The 17,466-nt window shown below is 36.3% G+C and overlaps 1 protein-coding gene across 6 annotated transcripts in view; it reads left to right on the plus strand.

The window, feature by feature from the left end:
- Positions 1 to 17,466, plus strand: part of LRP2 (LDL receptor related protein 2) — a 135,106-nt gene that overhangs the window by 43,014 nt on the left and 74,626 nt on the right. For 4 of the 6 annotated variants that reach the window (XM_030018645.1, XM_030018647.1, XM_030018646.1 and 1 more), the window contains exons 12-29: positions 147 to 370; positions 1,143 to 1,349; positions 2,942 to 3,144; positions 3,782 to 3,922; positions 4,887 to 5,090; positions 5,976 to 6,168; positions 7,357 to 7,482; positions 7,794 to 7,924; positions 8,695 to 8,832; positions 9,738 to 10,019; positions 11,198 to 11,437; positions 12,080 to 12,199; positions 12,584 to 12,700; positions 13,384 to 13,761; positions 14,281 to 14,295; positions 14,657 to 14,905; positions 16,086 to 16,297; positions 16,766 to 16,950. In XM_030018645.1, the coding sequence (XP_029874505.1) occupies positions 147 to 370; positions 1,143 to 1,349; positions 2,942 to 3,144; positions 3,782 to 3,922; positions 4,887 to 5,090; positions 5,976 to 6,168; positions 7,357 to 7,482; positions 7,794 to 7,924; positions 8,695 to 8,832; positions 9,738 to 10,019; positions 11,198 to 11,437; positions 12,080 to 12,199; positions 12,584 to 12,700; positions 13,384 to 13,761; positions 14,281 to 14,295; positions 14,657 to 14,905; positions 16,086 to 16,297; positions 16,766 to 16,950 (3,365 nt within the window). The remainder of the gene's footprint in view (positions 1 to 146; positions 371 to 1,142; positions 1,350 to 2,941; positions 3,145 to 3,781; positions 3,923 to 4,886; positions 5,091 to 5,975; positions 6,169 to 7,356; positions 7,483 to 7,793; positions 7,925 to 8,694; positions 8,833 to 9,737; positions 10,020 to 11,197; positions 11,438 to 12,079; positions 12,200 to 12,583; positions 12,701 to 13,383; positions 13,762 to 14,280; positions 14,296 to 14,656; positions 14,906 to 16,085; positions 16,298 to 16,765; positions 16,951 to 17,466) is intronic. The other 2 variants (XM_030018648.1, XM_030018650.1) reach the window with 1 other exon arrangement.

The raw sequence follows: 17,466 nt of genomic DNA on the forward strand, positions 1-17,466 counted from the left end.
CTAAGGCATAGCTTAGTGGGTGACTTGGTTGTATCTAGTGGTCAATTGTGGATCTGTGCTCAATGTGATGATAAAGGACAAGTGCCATGTGTCTTGTGATTAGCAAAACATCATGTGGGCACTGACAATATTTGTATTGTTTTCAGGTTTTTTCTATTAATATTGATGGCTCTGATTTCCAAGAAGTTTTAAATGTTTCAGTTGACACACCTGAAAATCTAGCAGTGGATTGGGTTAACAATAAACTATACGTGGTTGAGACCAGTGTGAACAGAATAGATATGGTTAATTTGGATGGAACAAACCGTGTGACTCTAATTGCTGAAAATCTTGGAAATCCTAGAGGAATAGCACTTGATCCAACTGTTGGGTAAGTGATACATGTCAGGTAATGGTAAAAGTTGTCAGAAATTCCTTTATTCCCATGCAAAAGAAGAACTAAGAAATAGCTAGGGTGGTCATTTTAGATTCAGATATAAAATGTTTTAAACTTTTACATTCTATCCTAATCTATTCTAAACCTTAAATTGTTATGGGAGGGCTGTGCACTGCTTTTATTCCCAATGTGCTCTTTTATGGCTAGTGTTGCATGAGCGTGAGCAGCCCTGAAAACAGGGGAACTGTGGAATTGCCCTGCAGAAGAGTAGAAGTTATCCTGAAAGATTTCTGTTGTGATACCATCCACAGACCTTCTACTATCTGAAATAAAATGGTGGAGTGAAGCCAGGGAAGCTAGTGTTTCCCAACCCAACAGGCTTCAAAAATGTATGTAAGCCATGAAAACTTGGATCCTCAGAGAATGGGAAGAGGAATTTCATGCAACTTGTAGTGATGGGTGCTACTTTCATGATGCATATATTTGTCACCGGTTTATTTCTGGCCGCACACTTAAGTCTGTATTTTACTAAGGACACTTAGTATTTCTGAAGGTCTTATGGGTGGAAGCATGTTTCTTTCTAGATTCATTCTATAAAAGAAAATGCAAATTACTTCTTGGGCAGGAGGTATAAAGTGTGTTTTCCTAGTATACCAGCTGAGAATCAAGCTCTGTCCTGAAAGGGTGCTAGTTTTAAATTCCATGTAAAATGCTGGGTTTTTGTAAAATCTCAAGGAAACATGAGAATTTTTTTTTTCCTCCATAGTTACTTGTTTTTCTCAGACTGGGATAGTCTGTCTGGTGATCCTAAAGTGGAAAGGGCCTTCATGGATGGCACAAACCGTCAGGATTTGATAAAAACAAAATTAGGCTGGCCTGCTGGAATAACTCTGGATATTGTATCAAAGAGACTTTATTGGGTTGACAGCCGGTTTGATTACATTGAGACTGTAACTTATGATGGGCTTCAAAGGTAGGAGAAATATTATTCCTTGGAGGTTACAGATACACTGATTATTTTGTATCTAGTTCAAAGAAAGATTTGTCTAACAAAATGAGATACACAAAGGATGAAAATTACAACATAATGAATGTGACACACCTTCATATCTATGGTGTCATGCTATTTCTAGACAATCCTTACTTCCTCCATCATTCTTTGTCCTTTTTCTACCTTGAATACCTATTGCACTTCTTTTATAATGTACTTTTTATAGTCCACCACTACAGTACACATTTTTATAGCATTTGCTTTTTATTGTTTTTGAATTATATACACTGTCTTCCATCATCATTTCTTTGCATCTTTTTCATGAATGAATTTATTTGAAATATTCCACTCCAAAGCACCACTTTGTGTAATGGGTATTAAGTGCTCTTCTTACATTTTATAAATCTTTGGTTCAGAAATTAAGTCATCACTCACCCTATTGTGATGCTGGGGAAACTGTATCACAGCATGCAAGAATGGAGTCCTTGAGTTTTTATGGGACTGTGTCTTATAGTATGGTGTTCAGGAGCCTGCTTATCTCTGCATCTGTGATTAATCTCTGTTACTGAAGCACAAGAAAAAAATTGTCCCCTTTAGCATGCCTCCTACATATTGACTTGAAAAACAGTCCTCTGATCATTTGACAGGTTTATTGCTTCATGTATTTTTTCACTTACAAAATTATAAAAATAATGCTGGTATCTTTGATCCTTCATCAGGTTTAGTAAGACAAGAATGTGTTTAGTAAAATCTCCAGTTTTTGGAGATAAAATCTTATCACTCACAGCAACACCAAAAATTTTGTAGATGTTGTGCATGTGGGCAAGAGCCAATGGCATAGTCTGCAAAGAATGTTAAAATACAGCTTACTGTCCACTTGTGTCACATCTTGCATGCCTACTGCATGAACCTAAATCACCTGGGAAACTCTTAGAGTAAAGCTGTAGAATTCATCTGATTTTGTAGACCTTCCTTCATGACTCCGTGAAAATAATATTGTAGTGTTATTGTGTTAGTGTTATTGTTATGTATTGTGTGAGGACTTAAGTGTGTCTCTCTATCTCCTAATATTTATCCATAAAAATATTGTCACAATATCTTGCATAGAAAAGATACAATTTATTAGTACTTGCTTTTCTTTGGTTTTGTATGGGTGATTAGTTCAAGCCAAAGAAAGTGTGGTGGCGTTTTTTTACATTCAAAGCTGCTTGAATATTTCAAATTGCTACAGATGTCTTTCATTTCCTCTGTTTGGTCTCTTTCTCTAGTTTTCTGTCAGTAATTATGAATCTTTTTGTACATTTTTGAGTTGTTGTCTTTACTGTGTTTTCTTGGAAATTGTTAACACTTTTGATTGCTCTGTTTTCACTGCTGTATCTTTTATGTTTATGTACCCTGTATATTTAGCTTCATTTCTTCAGTTCATTTGGTCTTTTTTCATTTGTACTTTGGCAGCTTCTATGTAGAAGCAAAAGCCAGTGAATGAATTAATATTCCTGTATCCTTTCCTCTGTTAATAAAGTTATTTTCTAGATAATATTTTGTAAATAATTTTAAAACCATCTTTATAACAGGAGAACAATAGCTCATGGAGGCTCACTGATTCCTCATCCATATGGAATCACTTTATTTGAACACAATGTTTATTTCACTGATTGGACCAAAATGGCAGTGGTGAAAGCTAACAAGTTTTCAGAATCTAACCCTCAAGTGATCTACCAGTCTTCACTGAGACCTTATGGAGTGACAGTTTACCATGCTGCCAGGCAGCCATATGGTAAGACAGTAAGTAGATTATTAAGGGAGGTTTAGCAACTATCTAACCAAAAGTTGGTAAAAATTATGAGACACTGTTATTTTTCTGTAAAGAAGTAATAATTATGATACATAAATTTGTATTGTAAAACTGGGCTGGTTTTTATCACACAGTGTTTCATCCAGCTCCCATAGCTAATGAACTGTAGAATGCAACATTTGGAGCAGGGGACCTTATTAAATGTATTGATATTTGGAAGAGTCAACCTTGTGCTTATGAGCAGTACTGGTTTTTGGGACTTTTTTTTCCTCAACAGTGCAATGAGGGTGCAGTTGGAAAAGGCTACCAGTGTGAATGAATTCTGTGAGATATAATTCTGAAGTAGATCTATATGCAGAAAACTATAGCCCAGATTATGGCCTTAATGCTGTGTGCTGAGTATCTCTGTACACAGCTGAATACCTTGAATGCCAGTTAGCTCTGGTGTGATTTCAGTGCATTCCAGGGCAGAACTGGTGGTGTATGATTTCCATGTGATGTAGTTCCTACAGAGTCCACATGATTTATTGTGGATGTTGAAAAAAATCCTGAAAAATCAAGATAATGATGCCATTAGGTTAATAGATGAAGTTATAATCCTATCTGTATTATTTTCCAGTAAGAAATCCTTGTGGAAGTAATAATGGGGGATGTGAACAAATCTGTGTTCTCAGCCACAAAACAGATAATGATGGACTAGGTTATCGTTGCAGATGTATACTGGGCTTTGATCTACATGCAGATGGACGACATTGTGTAGGTAAGAAAATGCCTTATGATTGTTAGAAGTAACACTATTCCATTAGCTCTAGAGTTATTTCTAGAATATCCTTCCTCTCTTCAATATCTTTGTGGGTTCAATATGCCAAGCACTCCATGTTTTTCCATCACAACTCTTGTTGACAGCTTTAAATGTAATCATTTCTGGTGATCATTTCAAGCCACAACAATTTAAACTCACTACCTTTTATGAGCATTTTAAGAGAGTTAGATATGGAATATGTGTAGACAGCTGTATGATTAAGCTCTTAGTCCTGAAATCAAGCATGGATGCTTGCTCATATGCAGATTTTGCATTATTTTGAACATGTAAGCCTGCTTTCCTGTGCAGTAATGTGCAGATTAGGTTGGTCTTGTCCCTTTGAACACATATGGCAAGAAAAAGTTTCAGTTTTGGAGCTGTGGGCTTCCATCAGCAATCTGCTGCTTCCTGTTCAAGTGCAGAATTGTCATTGATGGGAGGTTCACCATGTGTATCTATTGGCAAATTAAGCCAGGTATGTTGTCTATAGTTTTACTATTTAACCATGCATTTGTCTGGCTAGCTTAGATATAGTCTGGTTATATGTTGGCTCCACAAAGCCTGTGAGTTATTTTTTTATAGATGATTGTAAAGAGGTGAACACAGAAGATGATTTCTGCTTCCATAGGGATAATGTTTTCTGTAAAGGTGTATTAGGACCACAGTAAGAATGCAAGAGGAATGCCTGACAACATCACGTAATATTCTTGGTTGGGTTTTGTTTTTTTCTTCAGTTTTTAGGTCTGTGTGTATTTAAATTCCTACTTCCTCATTCTTCTTTCTTCTATTTCCAGGCTATTAGTGTTGCCAAAGGAAAATAAAGCTTTACAGTTAATTAATTAATTAAGTTAATAATACAGTTAATTAATTAAGTCTCACCTTGTGAATAAGTAAAGACTGTGTCTGATCTATTCTTTTGCAGCTGTGCAGCAGTTCCTGCTGTTTTCATCCCAGCTGGCAGTGCGGGGGATCCCATTCAATCTCTCTACCCAGGAAGATGTGATCATACCTGTAACAGGGAGCCCTTCATACTTTGTTGGAATTGACTTCTGTGCTCAAGATGACACCATTTTTTTTTCAGACACAAGTAAAGACATGATCTATAAACAGAAAACTGATGGTTCAGGTGAGAATCAGTTTTAGGAACTGTAGAGAAATTGTGGTAAGGAGAGCAGAATATATATTTCTAAAAAGAAGCACAAAAAGTCACATTGTGAGATATACAGATAAATCTCTGTCACCCCAGTAATCTGGAAAATGTTTGCCAAAAATGTTTGTTCAACCCATATTAAGCTTGTTGAAGTCTCCTGTTCTTTGACAAACTTGCTGAATGTGTTTGAGAATTAACTATTTGTAGCACTTCTCACAACTCTTATTTGTCATTACCAGTCTGTTTATGCAGACTAGTATGCCTTTCAGTAATATGAAACTGAGTTTCTCTTTTTAATTTCCCTATCTGGCGAGCATGATGCTTGTTAGGATACTGTAATACAGAAAAAGAACATTACAGTTGTGAGATTTTTGGAAGTCCTATTTGTGGTAGTGTGAAGAATGTTTCTCTCCAATTTATAATAATAATCGAATACATATTAAGTAAGCATATAGTCTTCTGAGCTTGCTTACTGCCTTGGGTCAGGGTAATGGTAGACTGCAGCTGACCATTACTATCCGAAGAGTAGGTGAGGTCTGGCTGTTGAGCAAGATGTCCTTACTGCACTGACCTTAATGACCTTCATTCATAAAACTCCTCTCAGTGTAAACTTAGAGTTTTCTCTCATCTTTGGCTAGTCTTCATTTCTCCTCTTTTGGGTGTGTGTTCCTGAACATACACCTACTTTGCCTGGAGCAAAGGGCCCCCCCCCCCAGCTCTGCTTGGTTATTGGTCTTTATATTAAGTAGCACAGAGGCAGCATTTTTACCAAGGGAAACCACTAGTTTTGTGAACAGAATATTGCATTCATGTTATTTCCTCTGCTCCTAAACACTTACAATCATGTGTGTTAAATTCTAGGAAGAGAAATCCTGACCGCTAATAGAGTGGAAAGTGTTGAAGATTTGGCCTTCGACTGGATCTCAAAGAATCTATACTGGACAGACCCTCGATACAGGAGCATTAGTGTGATGAGGCTGGCAGATAAATCTAGGAGAGCTATTGTTCAGAATTTAAATAATCCTCGATCAATAGTGGTTCATCCTGTTGTTGGGTAAGTTTAGGTTTGATTCTCACTTCAAACTATACAAACAAATAGATGGTTTAAGCAGAATTGGTGAGGTTAGGTTTACATCTCATTCTGGATTTCTGTTTGGATTTTTGTTCTTTTCCAAAGTACCATCTCCTTTCAGTTCTCTTGTCTTTATTTTGTTTGTTTTATTCTGGCCTAGGATTCAGCACCCAGAGGAAAGGGTAAGGTGATACGGATTCCAGATGAAAGAAGCACTCAAAAGAATTCTCTTTAAAAGCACCAGGTTTTTTTGTTTTACTCCTGTGTGTTGATAAACAGGCAAAAGAACTTTGTTTCTTTGTATCACTCAGATTAGAAAGCTATTTCTTATAGTTGAAAGTTTTCTAAGTTATTTTTAATATACTTTCAGTTCCCAGAATGCTAACCTTGGCTCCTTTATTTTTTTCTAGCTGAATTTCTTTATTTGAAACATATTTGATACTACTGGCTGTATTTGATACAGACCTTAAAATATGTGATTCTGTGTATATAAAATGAAGCCCTGCTTTTCTCTGATGGAAATGCTTAACTTCAAGTTCAATACTCTGTGTTATTTGGCCATGCCAAAAGTGTTTCTTTCACAGCATAGTTAAGCTTCCTACTGCCATACTACTGAATTTCTTAAGTCTTGGATATTGAATTTTCATGTTTAGTAACCAAATACATTATTTTGGAAGTAATTTAATAAGAATAGTGTTGAACTTGGATCCTTGGGTATCCCAACCTTTTTTGTTCACTGCTTTGTAAAGTTATTTAACACTAGCTTTAACTCTTTGACTATAGGCATAAGTCAAAAGGATCAGGAGAAAATTCTTTGTAATATTCATGCTTACTTGCAAGTATTACCTGGAAAATGCATTTTTACTTGATTCTTCTTCCCTGTCAGTTCTTAAATGGAGTCCTTAACAATTTTAACGAAGTTATGGATATTTTCTATCTAAAGGGACAAACCACTTCCAAAGATTTTGGAAGTTGTTTTGCACAGGGTAAATATTAATTGTTAGTACCACTATCGATTGAGGAGAGGGAGAGGTTCAACATAAAATCGTATTTTTTTTTAAGGTATGTGAAGATGTGGTACAAAGAAGAATATTAATGCTGTTCAAACATTTGCTCTGTTTAATTACATTATATCATTGGGTTTATGTGAATTCTGATGTGTCCTTTCAGGTATATATTCTGGACAGATTGGTTCCGTCCTGCAAAAATCATGAGGGCCTGGAGCGATGGATCCCATGCCTTGCCAATTGTGAATACAACGCTAGGCTGGCCTAATGGCCTAGCCATTGACTGGAGGTAAGGACAACACAGAAGACAGAGAAACTTTTTGAGCAAATGTGTTTCTTCCTTTAAACTGTTAGGGATTAAAAATAAAGGAATTGTGTCAGATTGCATGCACTAGCACTTTTGTATTGAAGAGCTTATTTTTCAGTTTGTTGAAAAGCCTGTAAAATGTAAGATTTTCTTAGAATCCCTCACACACACACCCAAAATCCCTCCCCACAATAGCCTCTTGTCAGGTTTAAGATTATTATTTGAGAAAATGTTAGTGCTTCCTAATCAACATAATGTCATTTGAAGAGATATGACATTTTCATTATTTCTAGTTCTCTAAGGCTGTACTGGGTGGATGCCTTTTTCGATAAAATAGAGCACAGCACCTTTGATGGGCTGGACAGACGGACTCTTGAACGTATTACTCAGATGACTCACCCATTTGGCCTTACTATTTTTGGAGGTAAGTCTGGCATTGAAAAATATTATCTATTATTATTACAGGGGTGGGGTTTTTTTTTCATATGATGATCTGTGAGTATGTGAGGTAAAATAACATGGCCTTTGCAATACTGCTTCTCCTATAAAAAGCAGTGTTGAAAATTTCTATTAAATATATATATGTATTTAGTATTTCTTGCTCGTTTATAGGACTTTTAATGTGTATTTGTGTTTAAATAATCTGAGGCAGATCAGGTAACTCTTTCAGTGCAGGAAGGCAGATATGCTGTACTAATTATAGCTTTCTAGGTGGGCTACTCATGCTGGACAGACAAGGTAAATCACCTCCCTAGACATGATCAGCAATTTCAGGATTTTATTAATTGTCTGTAGAGTTTATCACTGGATGTATGTTGTGTGCGAAAAAAGATGTCAGCATCTGACCCCTTTTGATTTTGTGTAAAAATATCTTCAAAAATATTGTAAAATTTTCTGGAAAGTTGTCTTAATGAATGACTTTTAAAATTGCCTTGGAATTTGAAATGTCAGTTGAGTCTGTTATATCTCAATTTAAGTGAAATCTGTGAGGGCTTGTTCTAAGTTATGTCTGCCTATGACTGAAGGACTCACTTTGACTGCACTAGTGATAAAAGTCCTTTTGTCTTTTTCATGAAACAGTTATGAAAAATTATTAAATTTACATGCAAACCCTTGCAGTTTTTTCTCATTATGCTTGATCTTTTATGTCATATTGCTCTGTAATTGTTATATGTTAAATGTCTTTCAAAACAGGTTATGCCTATTTCACTGATTGGAGACTTGGAGGAATAGTTCGAGTGAGGAAGTCTGATGGAGGAGAAATGACTATTATAAGGAGGGGCATTAGTAACATTATGCATGTTAAAGCATATGATGCTCATTCCCAAATAGGTGAGCTCTTTTGTTGTACAGATGAAAGACATGCAATAGGGAATAAGAGACATCAGGACAGCAGGTTTCTGCTCTCAATTTTAGAAATGGCTTTACTGAGTCATAACTGACATGCAGGGGAGGCAGCACAGGCACTTGAAATCACACGTTGTATATTTCACTGTTTTGTGACTGTATGCAGTTTTCCTCCACTAGTTGGTTACTTTATTTAATAACCCCTTAAAAGGAAATTATGATTCCATGGTATTTTGTGTAATTGAATCACCAATTACAACCTTGTATTTCTCTTTTTCTGGTAGAAGTTTTAGTTAAACTGAACTATTTATTTTGAGGAATTGGGTAAACATTTATTAATCAAATTATTATTCTTAAAGTAATTACTGTGCATAAGTCTCTATTTTTTTCTTCTTTACACAGCTGAATTCTATGCAATTCTATGATCTAAACCAAGGATTTGGTATTGTGGTTAATTTAATAAAACACTCAATGTACTTATCAAACATATGATCAAACCATGTGCTAAGGCTCACCACCTATTTGGTGTCCAAAGATTGGATCAGGTCTCCCAGCCTTGCTCAGACAAAGGTCCTCATTTGTGGTAGTATACTTGTTTCCAGACAGTTGTGGAAAATTGGCAGAAAATTGGATGAAATTTAATAGTATGTTCTTGGCTTCCATAAACATTCATGTCAATGAAGAGTATATGGAATGTGGGACTTATTATTATGACTTACTTCTACTATTACTGTCAGTGAACTTGACCCTGTTTTGCAGTGTATGCAAAACCAGGATTTGCTACAGCATCTTTTTTTGTAAGATATTCTTTCACAGTTACTGTGCACTTTTAATAGTTCCCAAGCTGTTATCAGTAGTGTATACATTGATCTTCTCTATCACTTTTTAAGGCTCTAACTACTGTAATAGAGGAACAAATCCCAATGGAGACTGCAGCCATTTCTGCTTCCCAGTACCAAATTTTCAGAGAGTTTGTGGTTGTCCTTATGGCATGAAGCTGGCTTCAAATCAGCTGACATGTGTTGAAGATCCATCCAATGAGCCACCCACTTTGCAGTGTGGCTCCTACTCATTTTCCTGTGGTAATGGAAGATGTGTGCCTCGATACTATCAGTGTGATGGTGTTGATGATTGCCACGATAACAGCGATGAACAAAACTGTGGTTCTTCAAGTAAGTAATCCCTGTAATTCTCAGTTAGTATTTGTTGTTTGTAGTTCAGAAAGTTTGATGGGTCAGTCGGATTTCGTTGAAATAAACCCCAATTTTTTAGGGTTGCATCTGTGGAAAAATCCTGAAATCTGCCTGGGAGATTAGTTACTTTGGAAATTATTTGGATAAATCATGGGAATACAGGATTCAACACTGGCCACATAAAGAATGCATGAAAATATTCATATCTCACTAGTTCTCAAAATTCAATTTACAGAGTAACAAAAATCTATCTTCTAAAGAAAAACGTTGCCTTTATCTTAGTTTTTTGTAAATTTTGAAAGATAGTGGAATATCACTTGTCTTATTTTGATGCATGAGGAAGGACAAACCATCTTAATAAAGATGAAGTCATTTAAAAAATAGCACCATAAGAAAAATAACAAAACCATATGCATTGTCTAACCTTCCTCTAAGATTAGAGCAGCACCTTTTATTTCATTTAAAATCTGAACAGAAATTTTACGGTTTTCATTATATTTGGGGACTTCTGAACTATTTGTTACGTCAGGATTTGTACAGTGAAGTGGATTAAAAGCACATTGGTTCATTTCCTGGTTTTACTGTGTCTCACAGAATATTTTATTGATCAAGTAAATTGAGAGAACAGTGGGATAATTATAGTTGATAAGATATTAAAGAGTTCTTGGCTTTTATGACATATTTACTGCTTCTTTCTTCAGAATGAATTCTTTCTTTTAAATCACAAACAAGAAAATAGGACATTAATAAAATGTGCTTCTTAATGCATATGACTAACTAGTATGAGTAAGGTATAAACTCTATTTCTTACTGGTGGGCTATTTTAGAATAACTAGAACATCTTTTGGGGAAAAGGAAAGTATAAAGCAAATGGTTACTCGAAGAAGTTATTTTTCTTGTTCTTTAGATTGTTTCGAAGTGCTTAACAATTTAGTTTTTTATTGATTCTTGCAGTTTAAAAAAGCTTGTAAGTATTCTGTTCAGTTCTGTGGCACGTTGGCACGACAGACGTTTTCATTTTAACCAATGTGGATTTTAGAATTTGATGCATATTTTAGACATTCTGTAAGCGTACTAAATGTACTGAATACTCTGGCAGGGAAGGCAGGTTTTGGAAATCTTTATAAAAGTGTCCTCCTGTTTTTTTTTTTATTTAGACAATACTTGTGCTTCATCAGCTTTTACCTGTGCCAGTGGACAGTGTATTCCAGGTCGTTGGCGTTGCGATAAACATAATGACTGTTTTGATGGCAGTGATGAATTGCATTGTCCTACACAAGGACCCACTTCGTGCCCTGTAACCCTGTTCACCTGTGATAATAGAAGATGTATTCCTAGGATCTGGCTATGTGATACTGATAATGACTGTGGTGATGGGTCAGATGAAAAAAACTGCAGTGAGTATCACAACTGTCTTGTGTTGTTTTATAACAACTCTGTATGTCAATATAGATGTGTGTGTTGGTGTAAGGGTGATAAATGAAATTAGGAAGAAAGAACTAATATCTAAGTTAGACTAATGTTTTGCAGTCCATAAGATGTGGAAAACTTGCCTAATTTGAACTACCAGAGCCAAGTAGAATGCAGAAAAATAATAAAAAAAAATAAAAAGGGACAACTGTTGATAGTTATAATCATGGTGCTGCATAATGTCATCCACTGCAATTTACAGCAAAAAGCAGCTAAAGCTTAGATGTTCTAAGCACTTACTTCATGAGTGATCTCAGTAACGACTAATAGTGTAGTCCGCTAATCTAGTCCAGAAGTTTTTACCAAGTAAGACAGTAGTTTTTCCATATACTTTCTTTAGTGTTATTTACCACTGAGTGGAATCTTCTGTTTGTTTTGCATGAGTCCAAGCCTACATATGAATAAACAATTATCTGATACTAATGTATTAGTGCTTGTAATTTATATCATTACTAGTTGCTGCATTACATGCTGCAAGTTAGTGATAGTGTCTTTCTACTGTCTCAGTATTATGGTGATTTCAGAAGAGAGAAAAGAAACACATCTGAATTTACTGTCACTCTTAATAGCTTTCACAGGTACTTGTGAACCCAGGCAATTTCAGTGTCCCGACCATCGCTGTATTGACCCATTCTATGTCTGTGATGGAGACAAAGACTGTATAGATGGTGCTGATGAGCATGACTGCAGTAAGTGTAACTTCGTTTGTTGAATGCCTCTTTATTGTTTCCTCACTCTTGCCCCTGAGGTGTCTTTGGTGATCTCGTATTACCAGCTCCAAGACAGCAGAATGCATTATAAACCTATCCATAAATTAACCTTGTTTGTGATGCTTGTTTTAGCATTTTAGTAAGCCCTTTGATCTCTAGGCTGGTTGCAAGGGGCTGAAATCTGTTTCCTCTCTTTTCTGTAGATTCCAAGGTCACTGCATTTTCTGTGTCCGAGGGAAATCACGTTCTGCAGTGGAACTTGGACTCCTGATATGATATCTGACTTGGGCACCTGTAGAAAAATTGGGTGCAGTTTAGCTCTGCAAAATAAATAAACAACATCACTATTTTTTTATTTTGTAGTATATAACTGCAGTGCCACAGAGTTTAAATGTCTAAGTGGAGACCAGTGTATCAGCACTTACTACCAGTGTGATGGTGTTTTTGACTGTAATGATCACTCAGATGAGACTGATTGCCGTAAGTATACTGATGCTGAAAGGCTTCAGTTATTAGGTAATGCTTCTGAAAATTTCCTTTATCTGCTATATCAAATAATTGGCACTACTGTCCTTAAAACCTCAAAATTCATTTTAGGGAAACTTGTCTATAAATCATTTTTCTAAGCAGAAATTTCCAACGCAGTAGGTTCCAGCTCAAGAGTGGATTTTTCTGGCAGAGTAGAGTTTGCATTCCTTTTGGCTCTAACGTTTTGTTTTACTTGGCACCTCAGTCTCAGGGTTTAAAAGTACAACTTTGTATCCATGAGAGTTAAATTGAAACTTTTCCTTGAGTATTTTTTTCTTTTAAGTTAGTTAAAATGTTGCAATGCAAGGTGGTGAAAACTAGTTTCAGCAAGTAATTTCATATTGCTTTGGGCATGTAAATAGATACCAATATACACAGATATCAGTATGTGCTTGCTCAAAATATAACAACAATTGAATTGCCTTGTTCATCATATTATAAAGTAGGAGTTAAATTGGTCAGATTCTGAAATGTCATGTAGATTAACTGGCTGTGATTCTATGGCCTGATCTAAAATCAACACAGTTCTTAATAGTATTGTAACTACTTATGCAAAAGATGAGCTGAACATAGTGATTTTGCTTCTCTGTCTAAAACTGAAATAGCTTCTGAACTGTTGAATGTCACTGTTTTAGCTACAAGACCACCAGGGATGTGCCACCAGAATGAATTCCAATGTCAATCAGATGGCAGTTGTGTTCCTGCTAACTGGGAATGTGATGGCCATCTTGACTGTGCAGATGGCTCAGATGAACATCATAGATGTCCTGCCAGGACCTGTCCTCCATCTCTTTTCCGCTGTGATAATGGCAACTGTGTCTATCGAGCATGGATCTGTGATGGTGATAATGACTGCAGGGATATGAGTGATGAGAGAGATTGTCCTACTCAACCCTTCCGGTGCCCCAGCTGGCAGTGGCAATGTCCAGGTCACAGTATCTGTGTGAATCTGAGCAAAGTATGTGATAATTCTGCCGATTGTCCTAATGGAGCGGATGAATCCCCATTGTGCAGTAAGTTACTGTTCAAGCATCTGTTATAGCCTACTATGTGCTACGGCTTCAGAAAGAAATGGAATATTCAGCATGCTGTATTTAGTGCAGCAACACTTCTAGCAGAAATTGTAAGCATGCTGAAATTAGAGCTTAAATTACTAAGTAGAACTTGCTTGCAATGAAAGGAGACGACGATGATGACCAGTGAATTCATTAGCTATGTCCAATCTTGTGCTCTGAATTCAAATGTTACTTCTGCTGACTTCAATATAGGCTTTTATATAGCAATATGGGAATGAGTTTTGTGTTCCTGAACACATTCGTTAAAGCATGGTATGCTTTAAGTTCAGTTGAAATGTGATTCAGTCCTTAATATTTTCTTTTGAATTTCTAACTTCAAAAATCATGAAAAAAAATCTGAAAGCTCACATGTAGCCAGAATTTGTATTTATGTTGATTATGAATTGATTTAAGCATAACCTTTTTCTTTCTCTCCTTCTTTCCTCCTTCTTCTCTTTAATCAATGCACATTCTCAGATGAACCCCAGCCAGGTATGATTATAAATGATTTTAAATTATTGTTTATAATACAATTTTAGGTTTGGCGTGGTACAGTAAATTTTTTTGTATATTTCTAGCTGGTTCTGAAAAATCTGTTATAAATGCTTAGACAGCCTTCTGTTTAGCATTCATGTAATGGGATTCAGTAGTACATACTATGTTGTTACCTGCCTTTATGTGCATTGTGTGTGTTATATTTTGCATAAGGGCCTCAGTCCAGTCTCACATTGCTTAACTGATGATTGTGCAGTTATGTTTTAGCAGCAGTCTTAGGCTGGTAATGCAATTGCAAAGTATTAAATTTAGCATAAGAAGTTTTCTTAACTATTTGCTTATTTTAACCCCATTTCAGATCAGGAGAGCTGCTCTGACAATAATGCCGGCTGCACTCATGAATGTATTCAAGGACCATTTGGAGCTCAGTGTACCTGTCCTGTTGGATACCAGCTTGCAAATGACTCCAAGACCTGTGAAGATATTAATGAATGTGACCCTCCAGGCTTTTGTAGTCAGCACTGTTACAATGAGAGAGGGTCTTTTAGGTGTTACTGTGATGAAGGATACATTCTAGAAACCAATGGGAAGACTTGTAAAGCAGCAGGTGAGGAACGTTGTTGTCAACCTAAAGAATGACAACAGTGTCTGGGAAATGTCCAGCTTTGCCATTTTGATATTGTTCTCTTTTAAAAGAGCTGATGTGAACAGCTACTCTTCATGTAGCATCATGACAGATGACCTTGAGTATTAAAACTGTCAGCTGAGGGGTTAATTGGAAACTATTATTTCCTTGAAATAATATATTTAAATTAACACTGTAATTTTTAACCCTGGAATGGTCAAAAATAATATTCTGGAGAAAAGCAATGCCATGCACGTGTAAGCCATAGGTTAAAATTTGCTCTTTATAAAGTTCAATGCTCACAGAGGGTTTAAATCCCAGCCTTTCACAAGACTTATCTAGTGCCTATGCCATACTGTACTCATTTCTAAAGAGCAAACAACACTGACACAGCCTAGCAGTCCATTTTTCTGTGTCTCTTACGTAGTACACTGACAGTACAGAGGAGTCATATACCCAGTGGAATTTGTCACCACAGGATTCCTGGTTTAGGGATATACTTAGGTTGTGGAAGACTCTTGCAATTTACCTGCAAATAAGTTTGGCCTTTAATAATAGGGAGTTTCCCATAGTTTGCTGTCTTTATGGTTGCTACTCTTCAGTTGTTTTTCAGCAGCTTATCAGTGTAAGCTGCTGCACAGCAATCTAACTGCAGCCTATGGCTTTCCTGTAAGCTGTTTATTCTTCTCCCTGGTCCCCATGCAGTCTAAAGGGGGGAAAAAAGAGCAGGCTGGCTAAAAAAGAGGAAGAGCCAGGCTGAGTAGAGTAACTGGTGGTACAAAGAACTTTGGGGTTTGAATCAGGACTGGGAGCCAAGAGTGGCTTATGGAGGAATGAGGTTTGGATGTCAGCAGCAAACTAGTTGGACAATGGGGAAGAGGACCGGAGGTCCAGATATGAGACTGAGAGGGGAGTCTGGCAGAAAGAGGAGATGGTGGAGAAAGGGTAGAGAAAAGCCAAGGTAGATCCAAAAGTCAGGATGGACAGACTGGATGTGATAAAATATCTTGGCCTGAGAATTGATTTGAATTTGTCCTTTCAATATGTGTATCTAGATACAATAGCTTTGATGCTATAAAGCCATGTCAAATTAGTCAGTGTTTCTTTTTCTTATAAAATTACTGTTGAAGAGCTTATTGGTTTATTTTAATTTCTTTGACAGAGTCTGGGAATCTTCTTTTGCTGGTGGCTAGTCGTAACCAAATTGTTGTGGACAACATCACCTCTCAGTCACACAGTATTTATTCTCTGGTTCGGGATGGGAGGAATATTGTGGCTATTGATTTTGATTCAATCACAGATCGTATCTTTTGGTCTGATACAACACAGGATAAAATTTGGAGTGCTTATCAAAATGGAACTGACCGAAAAATAGTAAGTTTTGCTGAGTTATTCTTGTCTCTGTTGCAGAGAGACAATGAAGACACTGTATCTCCAGTTAACAAAGGGGAAGAGGGAATCCCAACATAGTAAGAAGAGAGATAACATAGACAAAGTGAAACAACTTTGTAGATACTAAGCCAACATTTCGTATAGCTTTTTGAAAGAGAAAATTGAATGCTTTCAAGAAGCCGTTTTTTAACATCAGGCTATAAGTTGATTTTCCTATTCGTAGATGCTGACTTCTTCAGTAGACCCACTGAAGTTGGTGGGAGTGTGTAGGTATATGCTTTGTCAGTGCTTTTAATATGTACATTGTGACTCATTCTGCATAAAAGACCGAGAAAATGTTGGAGATTTGGTTCCCCATTTTCCATATCTATAGAAATGGAAAGGGTAAAAAATTTAATATCACTAGTTTGTTTTCCCTCTCTCTCCCTCTTTCTCTTTGTTATTAAACAGGTGTTTGACAGTGGTGTCACTGTGACTGAAAGTATAGCAGTAGATTGGGTAGGTCGCAATCTCTACTGGACAGACTTTGTTCTGGAAACAATTGAAGTCTCTAAAATGGATGGGAGCCACAGGACTGTGCTGATTAGTGAAAATATAACAAACCCAAGGGGACTAGTGTTGGATCCCAGAATTGAGTAAGACTTTTTTTTTTTTTATGTTTTGTTCTGAAAAGATGCGTATTTTATGATGTAACAATAATCAAATTTGAGATATGCCCAAATTGTATTGTAATTGTAAATGACAAGTGGAAGAGAAAACTTAAGATAATTTTTTAAAATAGTGTGTTTGCAGAGGTGATTTAATATTTCAAGTCATATGGTAATTATGTGTAATCTGTTGTTCTGTTTCACTGTAACAAGATGGTTTTTTTCCTGTAAAACAGATTTTCCTGCATTTGCTTCCTAGTTAAGAACTATTAATTCAAATTGTGATGTATCATTATCAGTTGGTGGTTTACCACAAACCTACATGTAGTATAATGTGGTATGCCTACCTGGCAAGGAACAGGTTCCTTCATAACCCCAAGTCTAAAATAATGATCTATACCATATTAATGTTATCACAAAAGCACCTTCCCGTTTCAGACAGCAAGTGGCATACAGTAAATGGAATGTTATGATTTGAACTGTTTGTGTACAAACTTTTACTGT

The sequence above is a fragment of the Aquila chrysaetos genome, chromosome 6 (genome assembly GCF_900496995.4).
Source record: "Aquila chrysaetos chrysaetos chromosome 6, bAquChr1.4, whole genome shotgun sequence".
In the NCBI taxonomy this organism is placed as follows: domain Eukaryota; kingdom Metazoa; phylum Chordata; class Aves; order Accipitriformes; family Accipitridae; genus Aquila; species Aquila chrysaetos.